This window comes from Buceros rhinoceros, unplaced genomic scaffold (genome assembly GCF_000710305.1).
Source record: "Buceros rhinoceros silvestris isolate BGI_N320 unplaced genomic scaffold, ASM71030v1 scaffold14021, whole genome shotgun sequence".
Classification (NCBI taxonomy): Eukaryota; Metazoa; Chordata; class Aves; order Bucerotiformes; family Bucerotidae; genus Buceros; species Buceros rhinoceros.
Genome location: NW_010396062.1, coordinates 13,907 through 40,568, shown reverse-complemented (window position 1 = coordinate 40,568; position 26,662 = coordinate 13,907). Strand labels below are relative to the sequence as shown.

The following is a 26,662-nucleotide window of genomic DNA, read 5'->3' as shown; positions in this document are numbered from 1 at the left end:
CTGCCTTCGGCTCGGTGCTGCCGCCGGAGCTGGGGGTTGGTCAGGACTGAAACGCGCGTTTTTGTGTCAGCTCGAAGCGCTTGGAGCCCACAGTTTGCCTTAGCCTCATCCTCGAGAGGAGGCAGGCTCGGGCAGGCAGGGGCGGTGCGAGTCTGCGGGCGCCGGGGGAATGCGGTGTTGCCGAGCGCTGGCCGGGCAGGCTGGCGTGAGCAGCACAGGGGCCTTGTCCGCGGAGCATCATCAGGGGCGACAAGTGATGGGCTGTGCCAGGGTGGTGAAACTAGCGGTGCTCCCTCTTGCTTCCCCACCTCCCAGGGAGGCAGGAAGCTTAGTTACCTTTTCGTGTGTGAGCTTCTGTTGAGGTCTTGGTCCTGCATCTTGCCCACTGACTCTGAGAGTTCACGGGTGTTCGCAGCGCTTGCAGTGGTGGTGCTGTGTCCTGAAGTGAGGATGCTTGGCTCTACCCTTCCTTGTGTCTGTTCCCGTTCTTCTGCAGCTGCTCTGTGTGGCTTTGCTTCCCCTTCCTGCTGCTGCTTAGTGGAGTATTTGCAAAGACTTCTGGCCCGTAGTGGACAATGCCTTTTCTTTCCAAAGTGCTTGAGATGATTTCTTAGATGGAGGAGCTTTGCTTAATATAGAAGTCTTTTTTGTTTTGTTTTGGTTTTTGTTTTTTTTTTCCCTAAAAGGAAGAGGAGACTGTTGGTCTTGAATGCCATAGTTCTTCAACTGACTTGGGGACGAAGGCCAGCACTTTGGTTTTGTGCAGCCCAGCGTCAGAGTGTTTGGCACAAGGCACTTGACTGTGTTTGACGCCTGTCCCTAGATTACAGAATGGTGTGTCTTCAAACACTGTTCTTCTTGGAACTGCTATTAAAATAAACCAGTGCAGAATTTAAATTGTTTGGAGATATTTATTTTAATATTTCCACAAAATCGTTTTAAGAAAACTGAATTTACCTTGGGGTTTTGTAGGTCACAAAGTTCGTATTTCTTGTTGCCTTCCTACAGTGGCTTTGCTGTACCTTGGAGATTAAAAAATAGTTCAGGATAGGGATTTACTTTGTGGCTTGATTCTTGAATGAAACTTTCAAATGTGGACTTCTGACTATAGCTACTGGAAGTTCCAACTGCTAGTTCCTCTTTCTTTTAGTATCATGGTGTCCAAAAGCTTTCTTTGAACTTCATCTTATGACTTTCAGCCTGCGATGTTTCATTGGTTCTTTGTGGGAACTGTTTTATTGGTCTTGTCCCACTTCTTGTGCAACAGCTCCAGGGCATTGTGGATCTCCTTTGCAGATAACTTTTCTTTTTGTTCAAACAATCAGTTGTTCAACTGGATGTTTATTGTGTACAGATGGAAATGGACACTGGCCCTGGGAGGCTATTTGCCTGTTCACTTAATCGTGTTGTGAAGCCAAGAAGCGAGGTAGACAAGAGCCCGGTAGACTCAAGGAGTGCCAAGGGAAGTGCCTGTCAAAGGGTTGCTTCCCCTCTCAGTTCACAGAGCAGTCCAGAAGAAGAATGTGTGTTTTCAGAGTCTCTTCTTCCTCTTGAGTTGCAGCTTCTGGCTCTCTAATGCAGCCCCAGTGGAAGCAGTAGTCAAAAGGCTCTTTTCAACTTGCGACAGCCTTTGGTAGGTCACTCTTCAGCTTGGGTATCGCAATAGAGCTCGACAGAGCTAGTTCATCCGCTGCTTCTGACTTGTTCCTGCATTAGTAGCTGTGGCAGAAAAAAGGTGTAGGAAATGACTGCGCTGCTTTTACTTGCTAAGGGCACCCTGTGCTTGGAAGCCTTTCTGTAGTGCTCTTGCAAGGTGGTTCTCTTGCCTTTGTGATGCCTGAGCAGCACAGTGGGAATACAGCAGGGCGGAAACCTGTGCTTAGCAATGTCAACTGACTTTTGGCTTTTCAAATACATGCAGCCATCAGATTGAAAAGGTCAGCCGTTGTTGTTTTACATTGAAGCCAGCCTTCTGTGCATCTACCGGAAGTGTTCCCAAACACTATACAAACCCTTTTAATTTATATCTGCAACAGCTGGACTCAGACATGTCAAATGAACACAAACTGCCATTGAAGAAACCAGGATTCCAGCAATTATCAAGGAATAGGAAGATGGAACTGTTGGTATCCTCATTGCTGCAGGGTAGAGGTACTCTGTGAAGTGACTGGGAAATAGATTTCTTGAGTATCACTTTTCATCATGATGATTTTTAGCTCAGATTTGTGAACTATATAAGTAAGTCTTAGAGAGCTTTTTCTTCTACGCTTTTTATGCATTTTCCTGAACTGTTTGTCAAGCTGTTCTCTTTGGATCGTCTGCTGTACTGGTAATAAATATTTTTTCATTAGAGTACAGTTAAGCTATTCTAGAATTCAGATTTTGATTTTATTGCAAGCCCTGCTTATGTTCCAGAAACCAGTCAGGAACACTTTTAGGGAGAGACAGAAATAGCACTGAATATGAGCAAGAACTTGATTAGTCAAGGAAGAAGCTGCACCTTTTCCATATGTTTACTGTTTTTCAAACCTTAACTATATTTAACTAACTGATCTTCCAAGATGCTTATTGAGTAAGAGGTATGTTCTATTTGACCAAAATGTTCAGATAATAAAATAACTCTTTGGGTTTTGGCAATTCAGGATGTGAATTGGATATTTTTTCAACCTGCCACCACTGCTATCTACCTGAACAAAGCATGCACATCTGGTGCTCTCATGAGAGGCTAACAAATGGCTTTTATTCATTCCTTTGCTTGCATAGTTATTGCCTTCTCTTATTTTTCAGCTTCGAGCTCAGAACCAAGTATTGAAAAAAGGAGTGGTAGATGAGCAAGCAAACTCTGCTTCTCTGAAGGTAATCTCTAAAAACTGCTCGTGTCAGCTGCATTAAGATGTGACAAAATAGGTGAATGGGAAGGGCAAATAGAAAGACTTTTTACTCCAAGTATTGTGATTAAAAAATGAAAAAGGAACTTGATTTAGTAAAAGAATTTCTGCTCTGCAACTAGTCTTCATTGTCTTCTGTAGGTTCTGACTTTGTAAAAGTGGAAGGTTGCTTCTTGGTGATTAGCTTATAGAATGAAGTACCTGCTTGAGTGTGATCTGTGGGCAGCTCGAGAGGTGAAATCTGGTTTGGTTTTTTGCTTTAGTTTAAAAGCAATACTTTTTGCTTCTTTAGTATTAGAATAGTGAAGAAAGAAAGTATCTTTTTAATGTGTGGGGTTTTTTTTGTGATACTTGTTATTAAAAGCCTGTGTGAAAGTAAGTGTGAAAGTTTTAAAGTTAAACTTCTTGGTCATTCAGGAGCAATTGAAGATGAAGGATCAATCACTGAGAAAGCTGCAACAAGAAATGGACAGCTTGACCTTTCGAAACCAGCAACTTGCCAAGCGGGTGGAGTTACTTCAAGATGAACTTGCATTGAGTGAATCTAGGGGCAAGAAGAACAAGGTGCGTGCTAAAGGCAAGAAAACCCCCACTTGCTTAGCTCTGCTCCTTACCTGTCAATGTTCTACCCTGATTCTAGCAGTAGCTGCTTTGTGTCAATGGTAGATCTGAATGTTTTTGTCAGAACTTGTGTTATTAATCTGTGTTTGTGAAGATCCTCACAAAACAGGTGTCAGTACATACAATATACGCCAAGCAGCTCTGTACTCTTTCTAGTGCATCAGCTAACTGATACTCAATTGCTGTCTCTCTTTCTAGATATTTATTAAGTGTTCAAAGAGCTGGGAAAGATCTTGGAGTTCTGTGATTAATCTACTGCTATGAAGAAAAATGATCGCTTCTCATTTCCTATCCTCACCTTCTGGCTTTGTAATTTTGATGTTCCTGGTTAACTCTTCAGCCTATGACTGTAGCTTTTCTAGTCAGGTCTTACGTGAATCTTGTCAAATGTTTTGAAATCTAAATTTTTAACTGGTAGTCCTTTTGTTATTTCAAAATGACAGAATAATTCACAGTACTGTGATCTTTGCCAAAAGCTTGCTGATTAAACCTGGTTATACAATGTGCTATCTAAGATCATGTCTTCTGTAGGTGACAGCAGGATTCTGGGGGTGCTGCGTCTGGACTTAATTCTCAAGCATCCTTTGCTACATTCCTTTTATGAGAAAACCCCTCTTAAATACTGTTGTAATTTCTTTTTGGTTAGCTCTCAAAACACTGACATTAAAGAAGCCATTCAGCTGATTAGTAACATGATCATCTTCCTTACTTCTTCCCTAAACTCATGTGCATTTTTTTCCTATCCAGTTTCTTGACGAGCATAGTACCTCTGACTTACATTATTCACGCACCACAGCAGGTCATCCTTCAAAATGCAGTTTGACCATTTTGTTCTTTTATTTCATGTTACGTACCATATCCCTTTGCTGGATGTGTTTCCAATTTTTGAAGGACCTCAGCCTGTCTTGAATAGCTTTGCAGACCATTGCCACTGACTTTCTTTCGTGTTCAGCTGTCAGAATGCTCAGTTACATATTTCTTTCTTAAGTGTTTGTACTACCTTTTAAACATGGTCCCTTTAGTTTTACGTGCAGGACCTCAATGCATACGTACATTGTATTGAACACACCTTCACTAAATTCCATGTCACCCTTTAGCTCAGAGATTTGCCATTGTGAGACCATGTAAGTCACACCCAAAACTATTTAGATTAAGATTCTGGTTAGAAGGAGGACATATGCCCATATCTTAAGTGTTGTAGTTCCTAGGCTGACTTCCAACGCGGAGGTGGCTGAGCTGTCCTAGCTGTCCCAAGCACTTGAAGCTTGGTGTTAAGTTTAAATGTGAACAGACTTCCTTTTGTTTGATGATGGTACTACCTTTGTTCGCAGCAGTGTGGTAGAGCAGAGAAGCAGTGTGAGGTTCACTGGTGGTCTCTGAGTCTTCTGGATAAAATGGGTGAAAAAAGAGGAAACAGTTGGCAGAGGCACATCTGTATTGTCAGGGCAGTTGATGGACAGTGAAGACCCAGTGTTTTTGAGTGCCACCTTGTGCTGCAGCCTGCTGTGGGGATAGTGCACTTTCAGTGATTATTCCTGGTCCCTTCTGAGACCAGACCAGCTTACACCAGGACACTGGCTGAGAGCAGATGTGCCTTACATGCAGCTACCGAACCAAATAAGCCTGTGTGCACAGGGTTTCCTTTTACTGACTGCATGGAATCACACAGGAGCCTAATGGTGTCAGATAGGCACCTGCCCACACAAGCAGTTTCAGGCGTGTGTGAATGTGATGCCTGAGTAGAGGCTTCCCTGAGGCCTTGTTGAGTTAGGATTTTACCACATTTTACCAGTTACAATGGTGTGTGAAAGAAAAAGTGCTGCCTCTAGGCTCATGCTGTGTGCAGCATGTGTACCTTTTGATATAGCAGTCAAAGTAAGAAAGATTTTATGGAGTCATATGCCTCTTTGGGGAATTAGCAATGGGAAGTGTTTTCATAGATTTGGGGATGGGGTTTAGGATGCTCTGAGAGACTTGGCAATAACAAATGTATTTATTTTAGAAAAGTGCAGAATCCTCATCTCATTTGAGTCAAGAGCAGAAAAGTGTCTTCAATGAAGATCTTCAGAAAAAGATAGAAGAGAATGAACGACTACATATACTTGTGAGTGAAACTTTTTTAGCTTTCCTTTTTAGTTAAAAAAAAAAAGCCAACCTGGTCACACAAAGATAGAGAAAATAAAATGCCATCTGAAAACTAGTTAGGTTAGAAACAAAGATGTTCACTGGGCAAATGGGGAAGTATTTTGATTTCAGATTCTTAAGACAGTATATAGAATAATTCACATAATAAATGCGTTCTCATTTAGATTTTTAACTTCTCGTGCCGCTTAGCTACTCTACTGAAAATAACTATATAGTTGGTACTGGGTGGAAACTTCTTTTTAGTTCACTAACTGTTTCGAAATTGCCTTAAAGGTTAAAATATTTTCCGTAAGTTGTCGTAATTAAGTCAGGAATTACTTCACCAAAATAGAATGCCTGTCACTTTGGTTGGGAAAACTTGAGTTTAATTTTTCGTGTGTCTGCTGTTAATCAGCAATATATTAAAGGAGTGCTTGGTACTGCAAACACAAAGTACTTTGTTCCTGAAATTTTCATCAGTAAGTATCATAAAGAAACAGAAATTTTTTTATACTTGTTATTAACCTGGACTGCCTAATTCAATTGGTGTAACTCACAGGACTAGATTCTGTAGTAAAATGAAATTTTTGTATGAGCTTTGCTTTTCTTCTTTTAGTTCTTTGAAGCAGATGAGCAGCACAAACGTTTAGAAGCAGAGCTGAGAACTAAACTTGAGGTTTTGGAAACGGATGCTGCCCAGCACCAAGCTGTGGTGGACAGTTTAACAAGGAAATACACAGATACCATAGAAAAGCTGCAGAATGATAAAGCCAAATTAGAAGTAAGTTTTTCTCTTGTAATTTTGAAAAGTTTTGAAATTAAATGCCTTGCTGTGTCAGTACTTACATTGTGAGATTATCTTCTTGCATAAAGATCAAGTCTCAGACACTAGAAAGAGAAGCTAAGGACTGTAGGCATCGAACCGAAGAATGGTAAGTGTTTTTATTTAATATAATGAGAAATTGGTTTAAAGACATATTGCTGTGAAAAATTAACTGGATTATTTTTCAAGAATAATAACTTAAAAGGAGAAAAAAAACCCGGACTTTGATAAAACTCAAAATACTAGGCAACATCACATTAAGACTGTGTAGGTTGGACCCCTTTTCTGTCTGCTGAGTATGTAACTAGACAAACCAGTTCCACAGATTCAAATTTCAGTAAGAGCAGTTTTGTCACCAAACTGTTTAAGGTGCTGTGAAGTTGGTGAAATCTTGAGGAATTTATTTGTAATGGAATACTATAAAAAGTAAAGTATATAGTAAACTTATATGAAACAAAGATATGGGAGTTTTTACAAACTGCTTCTAAAAACAAAGCTTGGGTAAGGTGTGCTGATGCAACCAACTGAAAAGAGTTTAAATGATCTCCCTCCATCCCAAAAGCTTCTTGACAATCGCTTTTGCTTCAGGTAAAAACCTCTCAGCTGGGGTATTTGAAAATTTTTGTTGGATTGCGTTGTTAGTTTTGGAGTACCTTAGTTGTCTTCAAGACAAGTTGTAGAAAATAGGAAGAAGTTGAGGACTGTGGACCAGATCAAATTAGGGCGCACTTCTCTGAAGTTCGTTATTAAGATGCATTTTTAAAAGATATATATGCAGTATAGATCTTTAATGTGATGGATAAAAATGCATTGTTTGTGTTTTAATTGTTTTGATAGATGGAAAGATACTTGAATTCCAGTAACTCAGCTGTAATACAGGTCAGGGTTTTGCTAAGAATGACTTGCAAATGAGGGTGGAAGCTGTGTTTTGCTACTGTTTGCTTTATTGTGGTGGCAGTGTAGTCTTAATCTGTTACTATTCAGTTCAGAGCTTGTCTGTCATGTTCTGTGAGGACTGGGTAATTCATGTCTTTGTAAGAAATTGTCCCTACTGATGCGTGGAAAAACTCCGCAATCAAAATAGATTGTGAAGCAGGTCTGTTTATTGTGACTTCAGCTCTATAGAGTTGGGTGCAGCGAGGGTCAGGTACCCTTAAAGGTGCTTGCACACCACACCGTAGCTTTGGCCTCTTATTTAAAGCAGTAAAACATACATATTCAAAGGATTGCTCAACCGCCTGGTACAGATGTATTAGATTCTCCCGCTCCTGATGTAAATTAGGTCTCCTCCCCTTTGCACATGTGCAGTCTTCTTATACGTTACAGGTCATACAACGTCATGCATCGCATGTCTCATTAACTCGGACTTATGCCTCCCCTGGGAGGAGAAAGTAATATTCAACAGTCTGTTAAGCAGGCGCAGTTCGGGGAGGGCTGGTCATTATCTTTTTTGTATCTATGACTCAGATCCAGTTAAGCGACATCCTCCCTCGTGGCTGCAGAGACAATAGTCCTCTCCTCTTTATCTTGTCCCAAACAATGAGGCGTCAAGTGATAAGACCCTCTGCCTAAGCCTTGCATTTTTCAAGTGATAAAGGGCGCTGGTGAGCAAGGGCGGGACATAACACTTTGTTTCCTCTGTTTACCTGGAGCTTTGAGCAACTCAAACGCAGGCAAAAGCATTTTTAGCAAAGTTAACTAATATTCAAACCTGTGGATATTTTCTACTTTCCCAACTCACTACCATTTAAAAAGGGAAGCTTTTTAAAAATAATAATGCTTGATACTCCTTTATTTTAAACACTGAAATCAGTATCTAGTGAACACGTCAGAAGGTGTTTTTGAGAGTACTGCCCTTCTGATTTCGCCATTTCCCCACTCTTTGAGGGGCAGGGATCTGCTTCCCTCCGATACCCACACTTTGTTTGGGAAAGCCAGGGGGTACAAGAGTTGACAGCCTGTATACCTTGAATATTAAAGGGAAGAATGTAAACCAAAACATACCAAACGACTTGTTTTCCATTTCTTTATCGTACCAAAAGGAAACAGCCGTACTTTTGCAGTTTGTCTTTGAGTTTATTTTCTGTTATGCCCAGTGCTGCTGGGGTTCATGCTGTACGGTTTCTGTGCAGTTTTGGAGCTGTTTTTCAAGAAAAATATTTCTTAATGTGCGTGAGCTACTTATTGGCCAGTTTCTTCATATCTTGCATATCTATTTTGGGTTCTTTTCCCTTGTTAGTCCTAATAAATTGCCTCATAACAAACATTTTTACGAGAAAGGAGAAAACTGTCATTTTGACACCTTCCCCCCAACCCTCAACTACATGTGCAGGAGTTCTAGATGTCAAAACAGTGAAGCATTTGGGGGCCTAAGTTGGGTAAGGTGTGGAATTTGTTCTGAAACAATATGTGGTAATCTTTGACATATGGAATAAGTAACTGCTCATCTCCAGAATCTATACTGATGGTATTAATAGTCTTAATAACTTAGTTTCACATCTATATACACAGTCAGAGCAGAACTGGAGAAAAATCACTTGAGAATGCATCAGAAACGTAACTGCCAGGTCTTGTGGGAATGGGCTGTATCATAGCAGTAGTGATGTCACATTGTTAACTGAATTATCAACAGCTCACTGCTGGCGTATTGGAGTGCTGCATCAGATATATAGTAACTAATTCAAAGGCCTTTTGCATTCCCGGAAGAATACTTCCACGTAGCTTACACAATAATGGTAAACTTGGAAAATGCTGTAAAGATTAACTCTGAAGTAGGATGAGCTTTTTGAGAATAGAATTTACAGTTTACAACAATGTATTGCATCTTTCAGTGCATTTGTTAGGGATTAAAATACAATGTCAAATATGATGTAAAGGAGGAAAAATTATTCCTACTGTTTTATTTCTGTCTAACTTTTGGAAAGAGACCTGTACACTGATGGTGAGCTATGTTGTTGGCGATACAGATTAAATTTTAGAAGTTTACAATGTGTGTGTGCGTTTTTTTTATTTTGTCTCTGTTATTTAGCCAGCAACAGCTAAAGAATCTTCAATCAGCTTTGGGCAGTAGACTGGAAGAATCTCTATGCATAATCAATGAAAAAGTACCTTTTAATGACACAAGTATGTATGGCCTTGGGGTGGGTTTCTTGTTTAATTGGGGGTGTCCATCTGGAGGAAGTACTCTTTATGAATTAAAATGTATTAGCTGTAAGAAATGGTGGACATCTGAAGAGACACTTGGAGGTAATTGTAACAACTATTCATAATACCCATCAGAATCTTGTTTACTGATCTTAAAATTCCAAGTTTTAGTATTTTTATGTATATCTAATGAAAATTAAAACTTTTGAAGGTTTCTGAGTAATTACCACTTGTCTTGCTTACTTTTGACAGAATATTGTAAAAGGTGAAGGAACACTGTCAGTTTAGTGGTGTCTACTAAGATTTCTTCAGTTATTAATCTCAGAGTATTATATTTGGCAGGGTGTATTCAAGAGTTACAGTAAGCTAAGATGGGGATAGACTAGTGGTTGCAGAGATGCTCGCTTAGTGAGACACTGCATCAGTAATGGTCTACGCTTCAGTGGGAAGTCTGTCAGTGTGTCTCGTGTCTAATCAGAGAACACCCAGACTAGGTCTTATGAATGGCTAATCTCAGAGTGATTCATCTTCTCAGGGGAAAAAACCGCAAACCTTTGAATTCGGGGACTTTTACTGGAGAGCAACCTTTCTTCTGCTCCCTTTCCATCTGCTGCTAGATCAGCTGAGGTGCAGAGGACACCATGAAGTTAGGATTGCTCAGACTTTGCATTGCTTTGGAACGAGAATAGGTTAGTGTGTGCCAGATTAGTGCTGTGTACTGGGTGCTTTTGTAAATAGTTTGAATGTGAAGTTGTACTTGGGCAGGCAGTAATCTGTACTCTTTGGGCAGGCAGCCTAAGAGGACCTGGAATAGTGAGAAGACTGAAAGTCGTGGCGAAGGAGCAGGGGAGTGAAAACAGGCTGTTTCACTTCCATTGGGTTTTATTGGTAGCTTTTACACTTTTCAGTTTAAAGCTTGATAACAACGTTTTGAATAGCCTTAGGTCCTCTAAAAGTTCATCTGCTGGGTGCTGCAGAGGTGAACCTCCTGAGTTCTCCACTGGCTTGGCAGTCCAGTAAATCCTGTATTGGAAACACCAGATAATTTTCTCTTTGGGAAATATCGACTCTCATACAGCATGTTGTGCTTAGGTGTTGGTGCCCTTCTCAGTTCTTTCCTCTCACAAAGTTCACTTTGCCTGATACCTGCCTCTTTCTGGCTTCTTTAGCTGATTTTTTTTTACAGGTGGTTCTCATTGTGGTAAGAGCTTGGATGCAAATAATTTTATCTGCTCACTCAGCTGCCACAGAATAGTGTTTTTGCTTGTGCAGAAAAAGCTACGAATAGTGGACGGATATTTAGTGACAGAAGAATGAGAGAAAGTTGGGAAATGTGCGCTATGGATTCCAGCTGTCTTGCTGTAGTCTTTTTAATTGGTTTTCAGTATAACTGGCAGCTGGCTTCAGTTTAGTAACAATCAAATGACTTGTTGACTGCTAAGTATGAGAGCAGAAAACAAAGTTTTCTGAAGCATTTACTTAGGAGTAGGATTCAGTAATTTTTGACAAGAGTTTTTTTGTTCTGAATACACCTACCTCTCCCCATGCGTTAATTGCCAAATGTGAATGATACAAAGGGAATAAGAAGATGTAAATTTCATTTGTAGGCAAATTTAAACTGAAGTGGTTATTATTTCATTTAATTGAGGATGGGTGTGATTTCTTAAATCTGTAAGACATTGTAAGCTGTTCTCCAGGTACACACATCCCTCTACCTGTTTAAAAATTGTGCCTGCTTGTAACTGAATAATCATTCTGGTTGCTCTGTAACTGGAACAGAATGATGAAATATGCGGAGAGTACATCTTACTCTAAATTATCAATGAAAAGTACATACAGGAGCTTTTTTTCTTAAGACGTGCAAACCGTTTAAAAAATGCATGTATCTTATTTGACAGTCCCTGGAATGTAATTGAAACTTGAAGAACATCTTGAATTTCCTAAGATTTTTTTTTTTTTTAAGATTTTTCACTCTTGTTAGTGGTGAATACTGTTTTTCTGGGTAAGAGCATTCCACTCTAATATATCAAATTCACTTTGATATATTTGACTTACAATCTGAGGAAGTACTTTCTCTCAACCTAATCACAGTAATGACTCTTCAGTGAGGATGTTTAGGCCTACGTTATTGAAGCCAATTATTCATGTTGTCTTAGTTAATATTACTGCAATGAAACTTTATATTTAAAAAAGTAGATCACTATTTACCAATAAATGTCTCTTAAAACACCACGATTTAGTAAGTGCATATAACTTAATTTTTTCCTGTAGGGTCTAATCGATACAATGCTCTGAATGTACCGTTGCACAACAGAAGGTATCAGGTAAGCCCTTTTGTGGCTTTGTATGTAAAGATTCAACTTTACACACAGATACTGAATAAAACCAGTAATTTTAATGACCTGAGATGGCATAAGATAGCCTATCTTACCACTATCGCGATAGTCCATGGGAGTTTCTGTCCGCAGAGACTCAGCGTTTTTCAAAAGACAGTCTATACTGTTCTTACGTTGAGGAATCAGGTTGTCTGCTCCTCTCACTTCCCTAGAGCTAATCCACGGACTACTGGCTGTGATCGCGTAGCTATTACCTCGGGCATGCCTTTGTAAAAAGAATGGCAAATAGGTTTCGGCATTTGTCTCTTACTGAAGTTGTATGAAATACTCTTTTACTATGCCAACCTGCAGTAAGTTAGAACTCGAACATTTCATTTTTAAAATTCATCAAAACTACATTAGTTTAAAGGTCTTAAGCTTTTTGCTGAAAAAAGGTAATTTTGGTCTCTTAAATTCCTTTTCCTCAAACTGAGCTTCTTCAGTTATATCGCTTCAGCCCCAAAGATTGTTCACATTTGTACATACCAATGTATAGTTTATACTAGAATACCATATTAGTTAATAGTACTTGTCACTAGTTATCCTTTTAAGGAATAAATCATATCTTTGAGAACTCTGCATGGTTCATTTACATTTTATGGGACATTTCTTGACAAAACAGCTCTTCTCTGCAGGCAGATCACCCTTATTTACTTAAATATTATTTAAAAAAAACCCCAAACACTTTCTGTTCATTGCTGTACCTTCATCGGTTTCCCTGGGAACATGGTTTACTCAGTATTCAAATATGAACATTAGTTTTCTCTGAATAGCTAAATATATTAAGGCTTTTTACTGTAGGAAATCAGATACCTTGATGTCGTGAAATATTTCCTGTTTGCTACCACTGAGGATGAGCTGCACAGCACTCAGTGGTTTTTCTCTGCTTGTGTGATGTGTCTTGAACCTTCAAGTTAATGCATTCAGATGCCACTGTAGAAAGACTTCAAGCAGCTGCTTTCTCCTTTCTTCAGAAGTGGTTATAAAAGACACCTTGTTCCTGATATGTCTGCTCTGAGAACCAGGCACCTGCTGTCCAGTTTTGTGGTGGAAGGAGCCGTAAATCAACCTGTTGCTGAGTTCTAAGAAAAAGCTGACTAACTGTTTTCTGCTTGCACTGTATCAGCCAGCTCATGCTGCAAGATCTGCAGTATTGAAAGTGTTCCAGATTTTTTATGAGTGGCTTTGCCAGTGGAGGCAAAATGCTAGTGTATTAGCACAGGCTGCAGCGTAAAGGACAGCCAAACAGTAATATTGTCTGTTTTCCTTCCTTGCGTAGCTAATTAACATACGCAAACTGAGTATAATGACTATTAATTACTTACCACCATCCCTGATCCATAATCAGGATTCAATTGATTTAACACTCCGTTGAAGCATTAGGAATACGTCTCTGAAGGACAAGTCATTCTTGGCTGAAATGTCACTTTTACATTATTCTCTCCTCCATAGATCACAACAGAATGTAGTTTTCATCTCTGTTACATTTGCTTTTTCAGAAAGTTGCATTTATTTTCTTGAATACCTTCTTACTGCTCTCAAGTCACAGAACAGCCTTATTCATGAGCAGCAGCTCAGTTACGTTCAGGTGGAAGAATAAGAGTGTTACTGGTGAGAGAAACAGACACCTTTCATTCTGGGAGAACACCTCATTGTTTTTTACTAATTAAAGTTAGGTTTCCTTGCAACTAGGTGTTACAGATTTCTCACTCTCACCACACTGAAAGAACTGAGCTGTTGTCAGTGATTAGTTTATTGGTCTTTAGAAGTCTTAATTTCAAAGATGGCTTCTGTAACTGTACTAAACTCTAAGTCTTCTTGTGGCCAGTGGTTTGAAAATTGCACCAGAGGCAAACCATCAACTGTTGTATGAAATAAAAATGTACTTTGCCAACGTAGAAAAACATTCCCTTTCATGTGGTGGTGTAGTTTATGAATAAACTTTAAAAATTAAAGATCCTTGCTGCTCTTTATTTTAGACTGAACTAGTAACAAGAAAGAAAGCTTTGTAGCAATTTTTGTATTCAACTGTAGACTTTTTTTAACGTATAAATAGGTACGTGTTAAATACAATAATTTTATAACTGTCTTCACAGCTAAAGTTGCGAGACCTTGCTGGCCAGGCACTGGCTTTTGTTCAAGAACTTGTAACAGCTCTTTTGAACTTTCATACATACACTGAGCAGAAGGTACAGATCTTTCCCATTGATTCTGCGACAGATGCTATATCACCATTGAATCAGAAGGTAAAGCTTACAGTTTTCAGCTACGAGTATATTGAATGACGTGGACTTTCATGATCCTGCTTGTGCTCCTTGACTGGAATGCTCTGAGTGTGCTCCCGAGAGGCAGCCTCTTCTGCATGAGGAATCTCTTCTGTTGGGTGAATTCTCTGAATGTGGGTGAAGGTGTAGCTGCAGAGAGTCCTTTTTCCCCGTGCCTCTGCTACAAGAGCAATATGATAGTCAAATCCAGACTTTGCTTTTTAAGTTCTAAATGAAAGTGCATTTGTCACAAGTTCAGCTGACTTATTTTAAAATAAGGAAATAGTGCACTGCTGAATAGATGCTTGTCTTAATTAGTGCACTGGGGCATGGGAGATGTTGAGATGGAAGGTTTAAAGTGTTTAACTATAATGTGAAGTAAACTGGATGTAATCTAGGCTTATGAAGGAGAGACCTTGGACTCTGTTCCCTTGTCCAAAACCAACTTTATAATCTGATTTGGGGTTCTGTGTGCAAAGACCTTTCCTGTAAGTGTTCTGAAGCTTTGAGTCTGTAAAGCACGTTGAAATTACTACAGGAAACCTGACCTGTCTCTTTTTGAGCAACTTCATGGCTAGGCTCTTGTGAAAGTATCATTCAGAGCTGTTAAGCTGCATCTTTTGATTTCTTGTGCCATGAAGCATGGAAAGAACTTTGTGTGCAGGGATTTGTGTGGATTTTATATATGCTTTGGGATAGTACTGCTTAACGTCAGTGTTGTTGACTTAATAGTCCAAGTGGACCTAAATGCATTTAAGTTGCTGGATGACACTAGTTTGTGATTCAGACTGTAATTTCAATTTAATAGTTGGTAGGTCTTAGACTTCAGCTACCGAGATGGACATGATTTGCATTCATCAAATGGCTGCAATGCACGTAGTGGTGATGTTAACTATCACAAAACTTCCCTGTTCATGGAAAGACCTCCTTTAGTTTAGTTTCTTTTGCAGGCAACAAGTAGACTGGTGAAGGTGTTTATCCACTAGAGAAATCCCACTCTGTTTACCTTCTTAGTTGTTTCAACAATTTGAATCAAGAATATGCTTAGACAGAGATTCAGCGTAGATCTTAGTTTGAGGAAAAACATTTTCTTGCTTCTGCCACCAAATGTACGCAAAATGGCATATCCTTCTTCTGAAAACTATGCAGCTTTGTCATCTTCCAAATTCTTTGGGGCAGGAACTGTCTTCATGTTTATGTGGACCAGTGTGGTGATTGGATTCTACAGACGCTACTGCAGCTCACACTAAGGGAATAAGATCAGGTTTCTTAGACATAGCTTCTTGCCCATTTTTTCCTTAATGTCCTCGATAACACTTCTTCGTTGCTTTTCAGCAGAGGGGTGCTTTAACACAGCTGAAACATGCATCTCAATCAGAACTGTGATGTGATTCTCCTTTTCTGATAATTGACTCTGAGTCAGAGGTTCAGGTTTTGTTTGACTTCGTAATTATGTCTTGTGTAGTTTGCCCCATTGTATAGTCATGACCTAACTGCCTCAGTGCATGTTGTCTCTCAGGGTTTTTCCTCTGACTTTCCAGCAGTGAAGCATCTTTTATCACTCATGAAGATCCTGTTGCTCCTGCATTTTTGATTTAATTTATCTATTTGCTTGGCAAATGTTCTCAGCGTGATCTTGGCTCCCCCACTGAGTGGTTCGTGAACCTCCCCTTAATGTGGTAGAGAAAATGAGACAATTGTCAGGTAGTGACTTAGCGCACATGCACTGATTTATTTTTCCCCAACTCCAGGTCTTGTCTGGCGCTTTTGAGCTATTTTCCCCACCAAACACTCAAAGTAGATGTGGACAATTCCCTTCCAGGTTCAAGTATTCCTTTTCTCTTTAAGTATTGGATTGCTGGGTTCTGCTGGGTCTTCAGCATTCTGCCAGATAACTCCAGTTCTCTCTTGCAACACAAGTCAGGAGCATTCTGCATGTGTAATTTCTTCCTCCTTAGATTTAGGAATTTTCCCTAATTCCATCCATATTTGCGCATGCATGAATGAGAGCTTGGCATCTCTCCTTTCTTGTTAACACTGTGTTACTGCACTGTAATAACACAAGAAATAATTTAAATTTCTTGTACACTATTTGCCTGGGATCTTTAGCTGCTGTTGTGGTATAAATAATCAAAGGTGAAGGTGTGTTCTGTGGGGTAAAAAAAAAAACAACCCAATATTGCTTTTGTCCCTATCCCCATATCAATCTGTGAAAAAAGTTTTTTGAAATGCTGCGGTATAAAAATTGAAAACTGACTTGTTTTGATTGTGTATAAGAGTAAACACCTTTGTATTCAAGTATACTTTTTTTGAAGGTGAAATCAGCTGTAGAATTTACTTAAGCAATTTTTAGCAAAGTCGGGCAGTTCTGTGAGGCCGAAGTTTCCTAACTGCCCAAACCTGTCATAGTTCTTGAAAGTAAGAATTCTCCTTTTGATTAGGTGCTGCTCCATCCTTTGCATTGGCATAAGCATGCTTTGACCCATGTTGAAAACTAGACAGGATACAGATTAAAATGTATCTCTTGCTCTTGGTTTTAACTTGGTGTAGTTCTTTAACGCTTCTGCGCAGCTGTTCTGTGCTGTGCAGTGTTTGTGCTGATGCACAGATCAAGGGCTGAGAGGCAAACAACAGCTGGGAGGAAGGCAGGATAGTTTATTCTGGTGGCTTACTGGTGCATGGTTCTAGCCTTGATTTGATGGAATTAAGCAAGGAATGCAAGAATGTTTAAACTTAAAGCAGGAGTTTGGTGTGCTGTGCATGACTGGTAAAATGAGATACAGTGCTGTGGCAAAGCTCTAGATGGGATTTTGCCTGGACTTCTGTTTAGTTTTCACTATTTCTCACTTTTCCTCAGGGTGTGTGTTTGTGTGTCCTGTAGAAGAGATTGCTATAACAGTCAAGTGATGTACATCTTAGTATTGACATCCTGGGGATCATTTAAGATGACAAGTGCTTTGCTAAAATGGTCCATTCAATTGTTAACTTGAAACAGTTTGCAAGAGCCTTCAGCAAGCACCATTTTAAAATCTCTCTGTACTCAGTTCTCACAGTATCTTCATGAAAATGCTTCGTATGTTCGCCCTCTGGAGGAAGGAATGCTTCACTTGTTTGAGAGCATTACAGAAGACACGGTGACAGTCCTGGTAAGATTTCTTGGTTTTTAGTATTGAAAAAGATTTTTACAGAGCGAAAATACTTACGTGGTGTTTTTCCTTCCAGGAAACAGCTGTGAAATTGAAGGCCTTCTCGGAACATTTAGCTTCCTACTTAGGCTTTTTAAGAAAGATTCTTCCTTATCAGTTAAAAAGGTACTTTTGATTTGATAGATAAAATGAAAGGGGCACTATGTGTCAGGCACGCACCATTGTCAACATCTACAACTCAAATATTAAGTCAACCCTTAAAACATTCTGGCTTAAAAGGCAGGGCATTTCAGCTAAAAATACGTATTTTAAAGCATATTTGCCCCCTCGATGAGGTTTTAATGAAAGCTGCACAGATTTTTTTCATGTTACTTAGTAGCATTCATACTATTTGTGTATGATACACTGAAACTATTAATTTCCTGAACCTGTCTGAAGATTATTTCTCATGCAGTAAATATAGCCATGTAGTGAAATACACATCCCTTCTGCAGTGAACAATCTTTGCTCCAGAATGGGTCAAAGGGAGGTGAATTATTAGTGCAAAGGGCTGCTTTTGAAAAGAGGCTTTGGACTAAGGAAGAAGAAAAAGCTTGGTTAATGCCGTATTTGTACCTATTCTCCTGCTCCTTAGGAAGCAAAAGGTAAATTATACGTAGCAGAGGAAAAAGTCTATAAACTGATGCAATCAATTCCTTGCTGTGAGTGTAAACAGATCCTGGCTTGTGACTGAAGCTCCTAAGAGTGGGGATATTACAAGCACAAAGTAATGTTTGTATATTGCTACATTAGTCTGATATATTAAACTTTCTAAAATAATTTTCTAGTCTATTGTTGCTTTGGACGGGGATGTAGAGAACACTAGTTATCTACTCAAACTCATGAATTTCTTTAAGAGAGTTGCTAACTTCTTAAAAAAATAATTCATATATTCCTAGTTTGGAAGAAGAGTGTGAGTCTTCTCTTTGCACAGCTGCTTTAAGAGCTAGAAATATGGAGCTACACAGAGACATGAAAAGGTTGACCGCAGTCTTTGAGAAGCTACATACGTACGTTAGTCTTCTTGCGTTACCAAGTAAGTGCCGATTTGGGCTCAGTTACATTGCAGCTAGAAAGTACTAGCTTTCCTTTTGGATCACTGTTGGGGGTTTTTTGGGTTTGTCTTTTTTTTTTAACCTATAGCTGCAAACAATGCCACTTCTGAGATACAGAGTAGCATTCATCTTATTTTGCTCTAGACAGAGCCTGAACTATGGGGCAAGTGAGTTCTGCAGACCTTCTTTTATCCAGGACGGGAGACTGTCCTGTAGAATGTTTGTTTAATGCTTCACGTTCTTCCTTCTGGAGAGACACAGACATGGTGCAGACCTGGAAATTGCCAAGCAGTCACAAGTACCCCGTTTTAGATAGTCACTGTTAACCATAAAAGAGAAGAAAATCCTGTAGGTTTTTACAGTATTATTAACAGTATGTCTTTAGTCATCTCTTAATCATGAAATTGTTAATAAACTACATTTTATTACTAATTATCACTTCCAGCTCCTCTTGTTCACAATATTAAACTACAACTCTCATGGTGATGACTAAATAAAATTGAGTAAAACAGATTGTGTGTATGTGTGTGGGGAAACTATCTCCAAATGCATACTGTAAATAAGAAGAAACGGTTACTGTATAGCTTCAGGTTATTTCAGTCCGCACTCTTTAGAAGGACCCAGGTGGTCATTCCTACAGCGGTGAGCGTGTAAATCTGTCTGCATGTGTAATTGCTTTAGAGACCAAAGCAGCTCATATTTGTAAAATCTGAATGAAGTATAAGAAAATTGGAAGCCTTTTACCTACCTACTCTGGCAAAATTTGATACATACGCATTTGATATTGAAGGGGAAATTTAAAGTCTGTGATTCTCATATCCCATGCAAATGTTTCTAGTAGGTGAAAATTGGATTATTTTCAAAGCTTCATTCATGGTCAACTCTTAGTGTTATTTGGTTTGGGTTTTTCTTTCCTTTATACATGGTTCCCTTAGGTTCAAATCCAGAAGGACTTCTTAGGACAAATTACAACTTGGTGTTTACAAACATTGCTGCAAGCCTTCATGGATTTCATGCTGTTTTAAAAGGTGAGTGTACAGCAGTATTGTCATGTTTTAGCTCTGCTTCTTTCTGTTTAACGTAGCACACGTACTTTCTCTGTTAGAATGTTGAATGTGTAATATGTGATAAATCTGGTTTGTTTTGCATTTACAAACGGAGATAACAAACTAAACCTTTTAACTACTTGTTTTGGACATGCATGCATGTTTTTCAGTTCTCCATTCTGTTAGCTTTGTTCTTCTGAGCTGCTGGAATATTTAATGGAGGTGCTTTAGATCTTCCTGAGCAGTATCACTTCACTTTCTGAACCTCATGGCTCCAGTGGAGCGGGCATACAGAATGGAATGCCACTGGATATACGTGTTTTCCCCTGCTTAGGTACTGTTGACTAGTACCTGCCTTCAAAGTAGAATTTTTCCTTACCCATTTTAGGTTGACTACTGTTTTTACCGTGAATTTGTAACAAAAGCTTACAAAGAAGTCTGTGTTCTTTTTTGAAACTTTCTGCTTGAAAATGATTTGCCTTCTTTTTATCAGAATGTGGATTTGTTACGTTTTCAGTGAAGTGATGTTATGTTAAAGCTTGGAGTTTTAAAACACTGACATTTCTGTATGTCCTAGAATTTCTGTACCAGGAGCTGTTGCCAGGGAGAAGATACTCTATAGTGAATTGTTTTAATACTAGTCAGCTGTTTAAACATTATGATCTTATAATTTTAAGCAAAATTGGGTTTTGGTTTCTTTTAGTAATAACATCAATAGCACGGCCCCATTTTGTAGAATCCTTGTTTAAAAAAAAAAAAATTGTACCTCAAACAAAATGGGGAACTAGACCAAGAGTTTTGTAGGATAGATTAAGTTTGTTGATAAATACCTTCTCCCTCTTAATAGCTATAATATAAAATGAACCCAAATTACATTTTAACAACTGAAATAAAGAAAACAGAAATAAAGAAAACTGCTGTTAGGATTCAGTAGCTAACAACAGAAATGTTGTGCTTAACCGCTCAAACTCCCATGCTCCAGAGTGCTTGGTTTGTCACTTCTGTCCTCCCTTCCTTCCCAGCCCAAACTGATGTCCAACTGCTTAAGCTTGCCTCAAATTATAACTTCTGCTGGTAGTGACCTGGGATTTCTCCATTCCATAGCAATAGTACTTTCTTATAAAATAGGTGCAAAATGTTCGCTTGTCAAATAATTACTTATTTTTAATTGGGCTGTGTTGAGAATGCTTGTTCTTAACATCATGAATACTTGAGTGTTTTTAAACTTTAGTGCTGTTGAAATTACTTAGTATGTGCAAGCTAAGATGTTTTTGTGAATCACTTTCAAAAAGTTTTGTGGGTGATTTTTTTTTTTTTCCTTTCCGAAGACTGTTCTATTGCCTGAAATAATTTTATAATTTAGGAATTATCATTTAAACTTCTCGTAGTCTTTTAGGTTTGCTCTTATAGGATTAAAATGCTTTTCCCTTAAGTTAATAAAGCCTAAAAATTCTGCTTTTAAGTGTCCTGTTTTAAACATTTGGAAATGGTAACTATATTTGTAAAATGAAGTGCTGGCTCAACATGAGCTTGGGTCCCCTATGTAGCTATGATTTGGGGAATACAGAGTACACTTAAATGTACTCCTTTGTTCTGCCTTGTGTAACGGGCGTAATGTCTATTCCTTATGATCACAAACAGTAGTGAAGAACCAGGAGTATCCAGACTAAACTTTTATACAATTTATTTAGAGGGGAGAAGAATTTGAAGCTTGAGATCAAAAGCTGAAATTGAAAGTGGTTGCTGAAACGGACAAAAGTTGTAATTTGATATAAATGTGTGCTTTTCCTTTTTCTAGATATTTCCAAGCACTACAGTCAGAAAGCTACTTTAGAACAAGATGTTCCAACTGCTACGCAGAAACTTGTAACTACAAATGACTGTATTTTGTCCTCTGTTGTGGCTTTAACAAATGGAGTGGGCAAGGTATTGGATATATTTTGCTTCAATAAAATGTCCTAACTTGTATACGGTTTTAGTTTTCTATTTTTTTCTAATCTTAGTTGAATGATTGGGAAATCTGCATGAGCCTCTGATATAATCTATCCTATCAGGCTTGCTTTGAGATGTTTTCAGGCTACAAGTTAGACAACTGTATGTCAATTAAATGTTGTGGTTTAACCCTAGCCAGCAACTAAATGCCTCGCAGCTGCTCGCTTACTCCTCCCCCTGCAATGGGATGGGGAGGAGAACTGGGGCGGGGGGGTGGGGAACAGTAAAACTTGTGGGTTGAGATAAATTTAACTAAAATATATAATATTATAATAATGAATATAGCAAAGGGACAGAAAGAAAAACCAAGGAAAGACAAGTGGTGTACAGTGCAATTGTATGATACGATTCTCCCCCTAGTTATATACTATGCATGGTGTCCTGTGGTATGGAATATCTCTTTGGCCAGGGATCTGCTGTCCTGGCCAGGCTCCCTCCCAGCTTCTTGTGCCCATGCTCACTGGCAGAGCGTGGGAAATCAAAAAATCCCGAACTTAGGGTAAGTGCTATTTAGCAACAACTAAAACATCCCTGTGTTACCAACATTATTCTCACACTAAATCCAAAACGCAGCACTGTACAGCTACTAGGAAGAAAATTAACTCTTATCCCAGCCCAAACCAGGACAGGGTGATAAGAGTAGATGCTGTAAAGAGGATGCTTTGTGTTAGTAAGGTCTAGGTTATGTGGAAGAGCCTGTAGCTTGTCTGAAATTCTTGTTGTGAAGTTTGGTTTCACTAACTACTTCTCTTTCTCTTGAAAGAGTAATTACTCTCTTGAAGCTTTCTGGTCAATTTAATTCAAAGTGACTTTTGTTGATGTGTCTAGATTGCCTCGTTCTTTAGCAACAACTTGGATCACTTCACTAGTTCGTTGAGCTATGGCCCTAAAGGAGGAACAGAGTTCATCAGCCCTCTGTCAGCTGAGTGTATGCTGCAGTACAAGAAAAAGGCGGTTGTGTACATGAAGTCCTTGAAGAAGGTTTGTTCAGCTAGCACACTTGCACAGAGAAAGCACAGTTCTGTTGATAGCTGGTTATGCCAAAGAGAATACAAGCTAAGGATTTTCAGTATTTGGAATGGATGAGATTCTCTGAAAGAGAATCTTTGGCTGAGGAAATGGAATACTTAGAGGAATAATGCTATTGAAAAATTTAGAGACCATAGCTGCTCTCACATCTGAGGGTATGTGCCAATTCTGCTGTTACCCATTTCCACTAATTGTTGCTGTGCCAAGACTCCAAGGAGAAGCAGGGAGCTGCTTACTTAAATTTCTGCCCATATTCACCAGAAATATGGAGTGAATGACATGATATTGTTATACTTGCATTCACTGGAAGACAGTGGAAAGCAATAGGAAAAAAAAAAGCAGCTGAAAAGGAGATATGCTGGAGAAAATGTGCTGAACCAAAGGACTGAATACTGCCAGATCTCCCTGTCATCTCCATTAAAATTAACAATTAAATGGTGATGTGCTTAGCTGTTGTTATTAAGTGTCTGTGAAGTGCCCCTTAAGATGCTTTTAATCATTAATTAACTCCTGGAGTTTTCTGAGCACTTTTTAATCAGATGTGCATTTTGGGGTAGTAGTTTTTGTGAACTAAATTTTTTCTACTGCTGGTGAACACTTGATGTTTTTCTTCCCTTTGCTAAAGTAAGAAGGGCAATAAGAAAAATGGAGAATACATACTCTGATCTATGCTGAAACATGTTTTGAGGTTTCTTTTATCTTTTTGCAGCCTTGTGCAGATTCAGTGCCTTATGAAGAAGCTCTAGCCAATCGCAGAGTTCTTCTGAGTTCCACAGAAAGTAGAGAAGGTCTTGCACAACAGGTATTCTGATATAAATTTTACAAACAAAGGTGATAGTGTAGTTTATACAGGTAAAGTAGTATCAGATAGTCTCCACATACTTGTATGCGGTCATTTGTACTTACGTATGCATGTGCTGAAGCTTAAAAGTAGACTGTAGATGTTTCAGTTGCAGAGTTTTGAAAGTAAAACTTACCCTTGTCAAGCTGGGTTATCCAAGACTTGTTCTCTAGTTCCTGCAGACCATATGTTTAGTTATGAGACAGGATAATGCCATTGATGTCTTCCTTCATAAATACAAGAAGTCAGGAAATTTATAATAATTTAAGTAAATGCCAAAGTACGGAAGTACTAATTTCTAATGTTATGTACAGTTTTGATTGCTGTTTTGAACTATGTAGGATTTATTAGCACTGGTTAAGAACAAGGATTTTTCAGTTAAAGTCTGTTAATAGAGTTTGTCATTCTTGCAGTGTGTGCATTGCCCATCTCTTCCAGTGAATGAGCCTGACAAACTGATTAGTAGTAAAATGATTTTATTAGCTTGAGTGCTCAGACTGTGCTTCAATCACAGTCATTGAACTTCTGAAGAAACAGACTGCACTGTTTTGTTTTTTTTTTTTTTTTTTTTTTTTTTTTTTTTTGCAGTGGCCAATATTTGAAGTGTATTAGTAGGGATGAGATTAATTGTAACAGAAATGTGTGGAGTGGTATGAGTACTGTTCCATAGTTGATTTCTTATCTGGATAAGTGGGTTCTTCTGGCTGTGTGAGGTGGGGCAGCTGGGAGGAGAGAGATTGTTTGGTTTTCTAGCATAGAACAGGGCAATGTTAGTACCAGACATGGATCTTTCAAGCTTTGATAAAATTCTTCCCTGCTTTGATTTTATTTTTTTTTCACCTTGTAGGATGTTGCTGGTTCTATGAGCAGTAACTTCGTGATGCCTGTTTCAGACTAATTAAATAACATGGTCATTTTTGACACATGACCACAGTTAAGCATGTAACTTGAGTCAGTAGTTGTTCACTTGCTGCATTATTCATTAACTCACTTATGTAATGGTTTAAAACAATACTGTCTTCTGTGTTCAATAACCTGGACTGTAACTTTCTCTCCTAAAGGTCCAGCAGAGTTTGGAGAAAATTGCAAAACTGGAACAGGAAAAAGAACACTGGATGTTGGAGGCCCAGTTAGCTAAAATAAAGCTAGAGAAAGAAAACCAAAAACTGAAGAACTCCCTTAGTGGCCAGTTAACTGAAACTATACAAGAGCGTTCTGTTTTGCCAGATGTAGATGAACAAAAGAAGGAAACCACAGAAAAGAGTCCGAGGGAACCTATTAAGAGTACTAGTCTGGTAAGTGACCTTTTTCCTTCAGTAGAGAAAATCCACTTTCTTGAGCACCCGAGCTGTTTGATCAGTGAACTCTAATAATGACAGCTCTTTGGCTACGTTGAGATGCATTCACACTTGGGCTCCTTGTATTTGCAAAGCTACTGCACACTATTTTCTGCGGAGTTTGGAACTTCTTGTATTTTGACACTTTGTTCACTGTCTTTGGTATCATGGAGATATTTTTGTAGTAGGGGGAAATAATAGGTGCTTATAAGACTTCCAGATTTTCTGTCCGTAGTTAGGAAGCCTTGAAATAGTATATATTTCAGGTCAGCTCTGAGTTTCCAATACTTGCTTTCATCTCTAGGTATGTTAAAGCAAATAGAAGTAGGTAAGTAGTATTTTTAAATAGTTTACTACAGTTTACTATAGCTTAATTTTAACCTAAGGAAGCTAGTCAAGCTTCTAGTGTTCTCTGGAGTGCTAATTTTTATGTAACCTGCATAGGTACGTACAACTTGGGTTCAACAATTGCTTTTGGATATGGCATGCATTCTGTCCTTAGTCTTCTGTGTTGGTAAATGGCTCTTTCCTGTTTATTACTAGTGTTTAAAAGAGGTTAGCCGTTCATTTGAATTAACACTTCTGAAGTGGTATTAACAGGGATGGCATCTATAAGAAGTAATCAATCTATTCAGTGCAGCACTCAATAGAATTCTTTTTTTTTACTCCCTACTTTCCTGCTCCAGGATGAAAATGATGGGTGGATCTTTTATCCTGTACTTGATCCATTAGGAGTTTGAGGAGAATGGCTTTTTCTGGCCCCAATGCTTAATGTAACTCGCAGGTAGTCATATTGTGTAAATATTTCCCATAAACAGATCTCTATCAGGAAAAAAACCCTGTGATTCTCTGTGAAAATATTCTTCCACAAAACTAGTGACTGGCATGCACCCGTCTGCTAGGGTCCTGTCACTGCTTCACACTGACCTGTCAATGTAAGTTACTAGTCAAAGTGGAAAGAAAGGAATTCAAAAGGTACTCAAGAAATGCAGGTTGGCTTTCTTTGCTCTTAAACATGAAGAGTAATGTTTCAACGTACTAATGTACCTCTGAATTAGTTTCACGTAATCAAGCAGTTGCATAATCATAGAAGCTAGCTACGTCGTGTTGCTTTTATTGCTTTTTCCTGTGTACATGATAAGGCAAGGGATATGTCTGGAGACTTGATGTCAGCTTTAATTCTGTTTAAGGCCTTCATGTATATTATTATCCATGTTTATGTTATAGGTAGAAGCACTTAAATTTGGGTTTAGTTTTAACTGTTGCAAGATTTTCTTAAGTCCTTCTATGACTGAAGCTAAAATGACTTGCAGCTATGGTAACTTTTTTTTTTTTTGCAGTTCTCAGTTAAGTGTATTTTCTTCCTTCTAGATTGGAATGTTGACTGTAACTACTGATAATGAAAAGGTAACCTGTTTTAAACATTATCCAAGTACATCTGGCAAATACTTTAGTTCTGATTCTGAACTTATTCCAAAGGTCTAATTACAAGGAATACTATGGTATGATGGCATGAGTCACCCGTGTCGTCTGTATAGTTATATTCAAGTTTCTGAAATCCATGTATTTCTTAATTGTCTTGTTCTGACTAGTGAACTGTTCCCTTTTATTTACGTAAGCAGCTTGGAGCAGTGAGCTCTCTGTAATTTGAGGAAAGCATGGGTCTTTTGGTACAGCAGTAACCCTAACTGCATTCCAAGCCTCAATTCTTCACTCATGAGGAAGAGCGCAAGCTGCAAAAAAAAAAGTCACTGGCTGTAGTGCCTGGTGTTTAACACTTAAGTACAGGCTATCCCAAACCAGCGGTCACACTGAAAGAAACTTCCAACTAGCTGCCCGACTTAATGTTAACTCTTTGTTTAGCACTGCTATGGTGTTACACTTGTCCCAGCAGGTACTTAGCAGAGAAAGATTCAGTGCTTTCCCTTCTGATACTGC

The 26,662-nt window shown here is 38.7% G+C and overlaps 1 protein-coding gene across 1 annotated transcript in view; it reads left to right on the top strand.

Moving 5' to 3' along the window:
- The first annotated feature begins 2,789 nt into the window (after positions 1–2,789).
- PPP1R21 (protein phosphatase 1, regulatory subunit 21) overlaps positions 2,790–26,662 on the top strand; it is a 29,586-nt gene continuing 5,713 nt past the window's right edge. Inside the window, exons 1-17 of the mRNA XM_010145777.1 lie at positions 2,790–2,856; positions 3,306–3,452; positions 5,512–5,613; positions 6,250–6,414; positions 6,507–6,565; positions 9,485–9,579; positions 11,872–11,924; positions 14,072–14,221; positions 17,284–17,385; positions 17,462–17,550; positions 18,324–18,460; positions 19,415–19,507; positions 21,324–21,451; positions 22,346–22,498; positions 23,256–23,348; positions 24,449–24,682; positions 26,096–26,131. Coding sequence (XP_010144079.1) covers positions 3,318–3,452; positions 5,512–5,613; positions 6,250–6,414; positions 6,507–6,565; positions 9,485–9,579; positions 11,872–11,924; positions 14,072–14,221; positions 17,284–17,385; positions 17,462–17,550; positions 18,324–18,460; positions 19,415–19,507; positions 21,324–21,451; positions 22,346–22,498; positions 23,256–23,348; positions 24,449–24,682; positions 26,096–26,131 — 1,824 coding nt within the window. The 5' untranslated portion in view covers positions 2,790–2,856; positions 3,306–3,317. The remainder of the gene's footprint in view (positions 2,857–3,305; positions 3,453–5,511; positions 5,614–6,249; positions 6,415–6,506; positions 6,566–9,484; positions 9,580–11,871; positions 11,925–14,071; positions 14,222–17,283; positions 17,386–17,461; positions 17,551–18,323; positions 18,461–19,414; positions 19,508–21,323; positions 21,452–22,345; positions 22,499–23,255; positions 23,349–24,448; positions 24,683–26,095; positions 26,132–26,662) is intronic.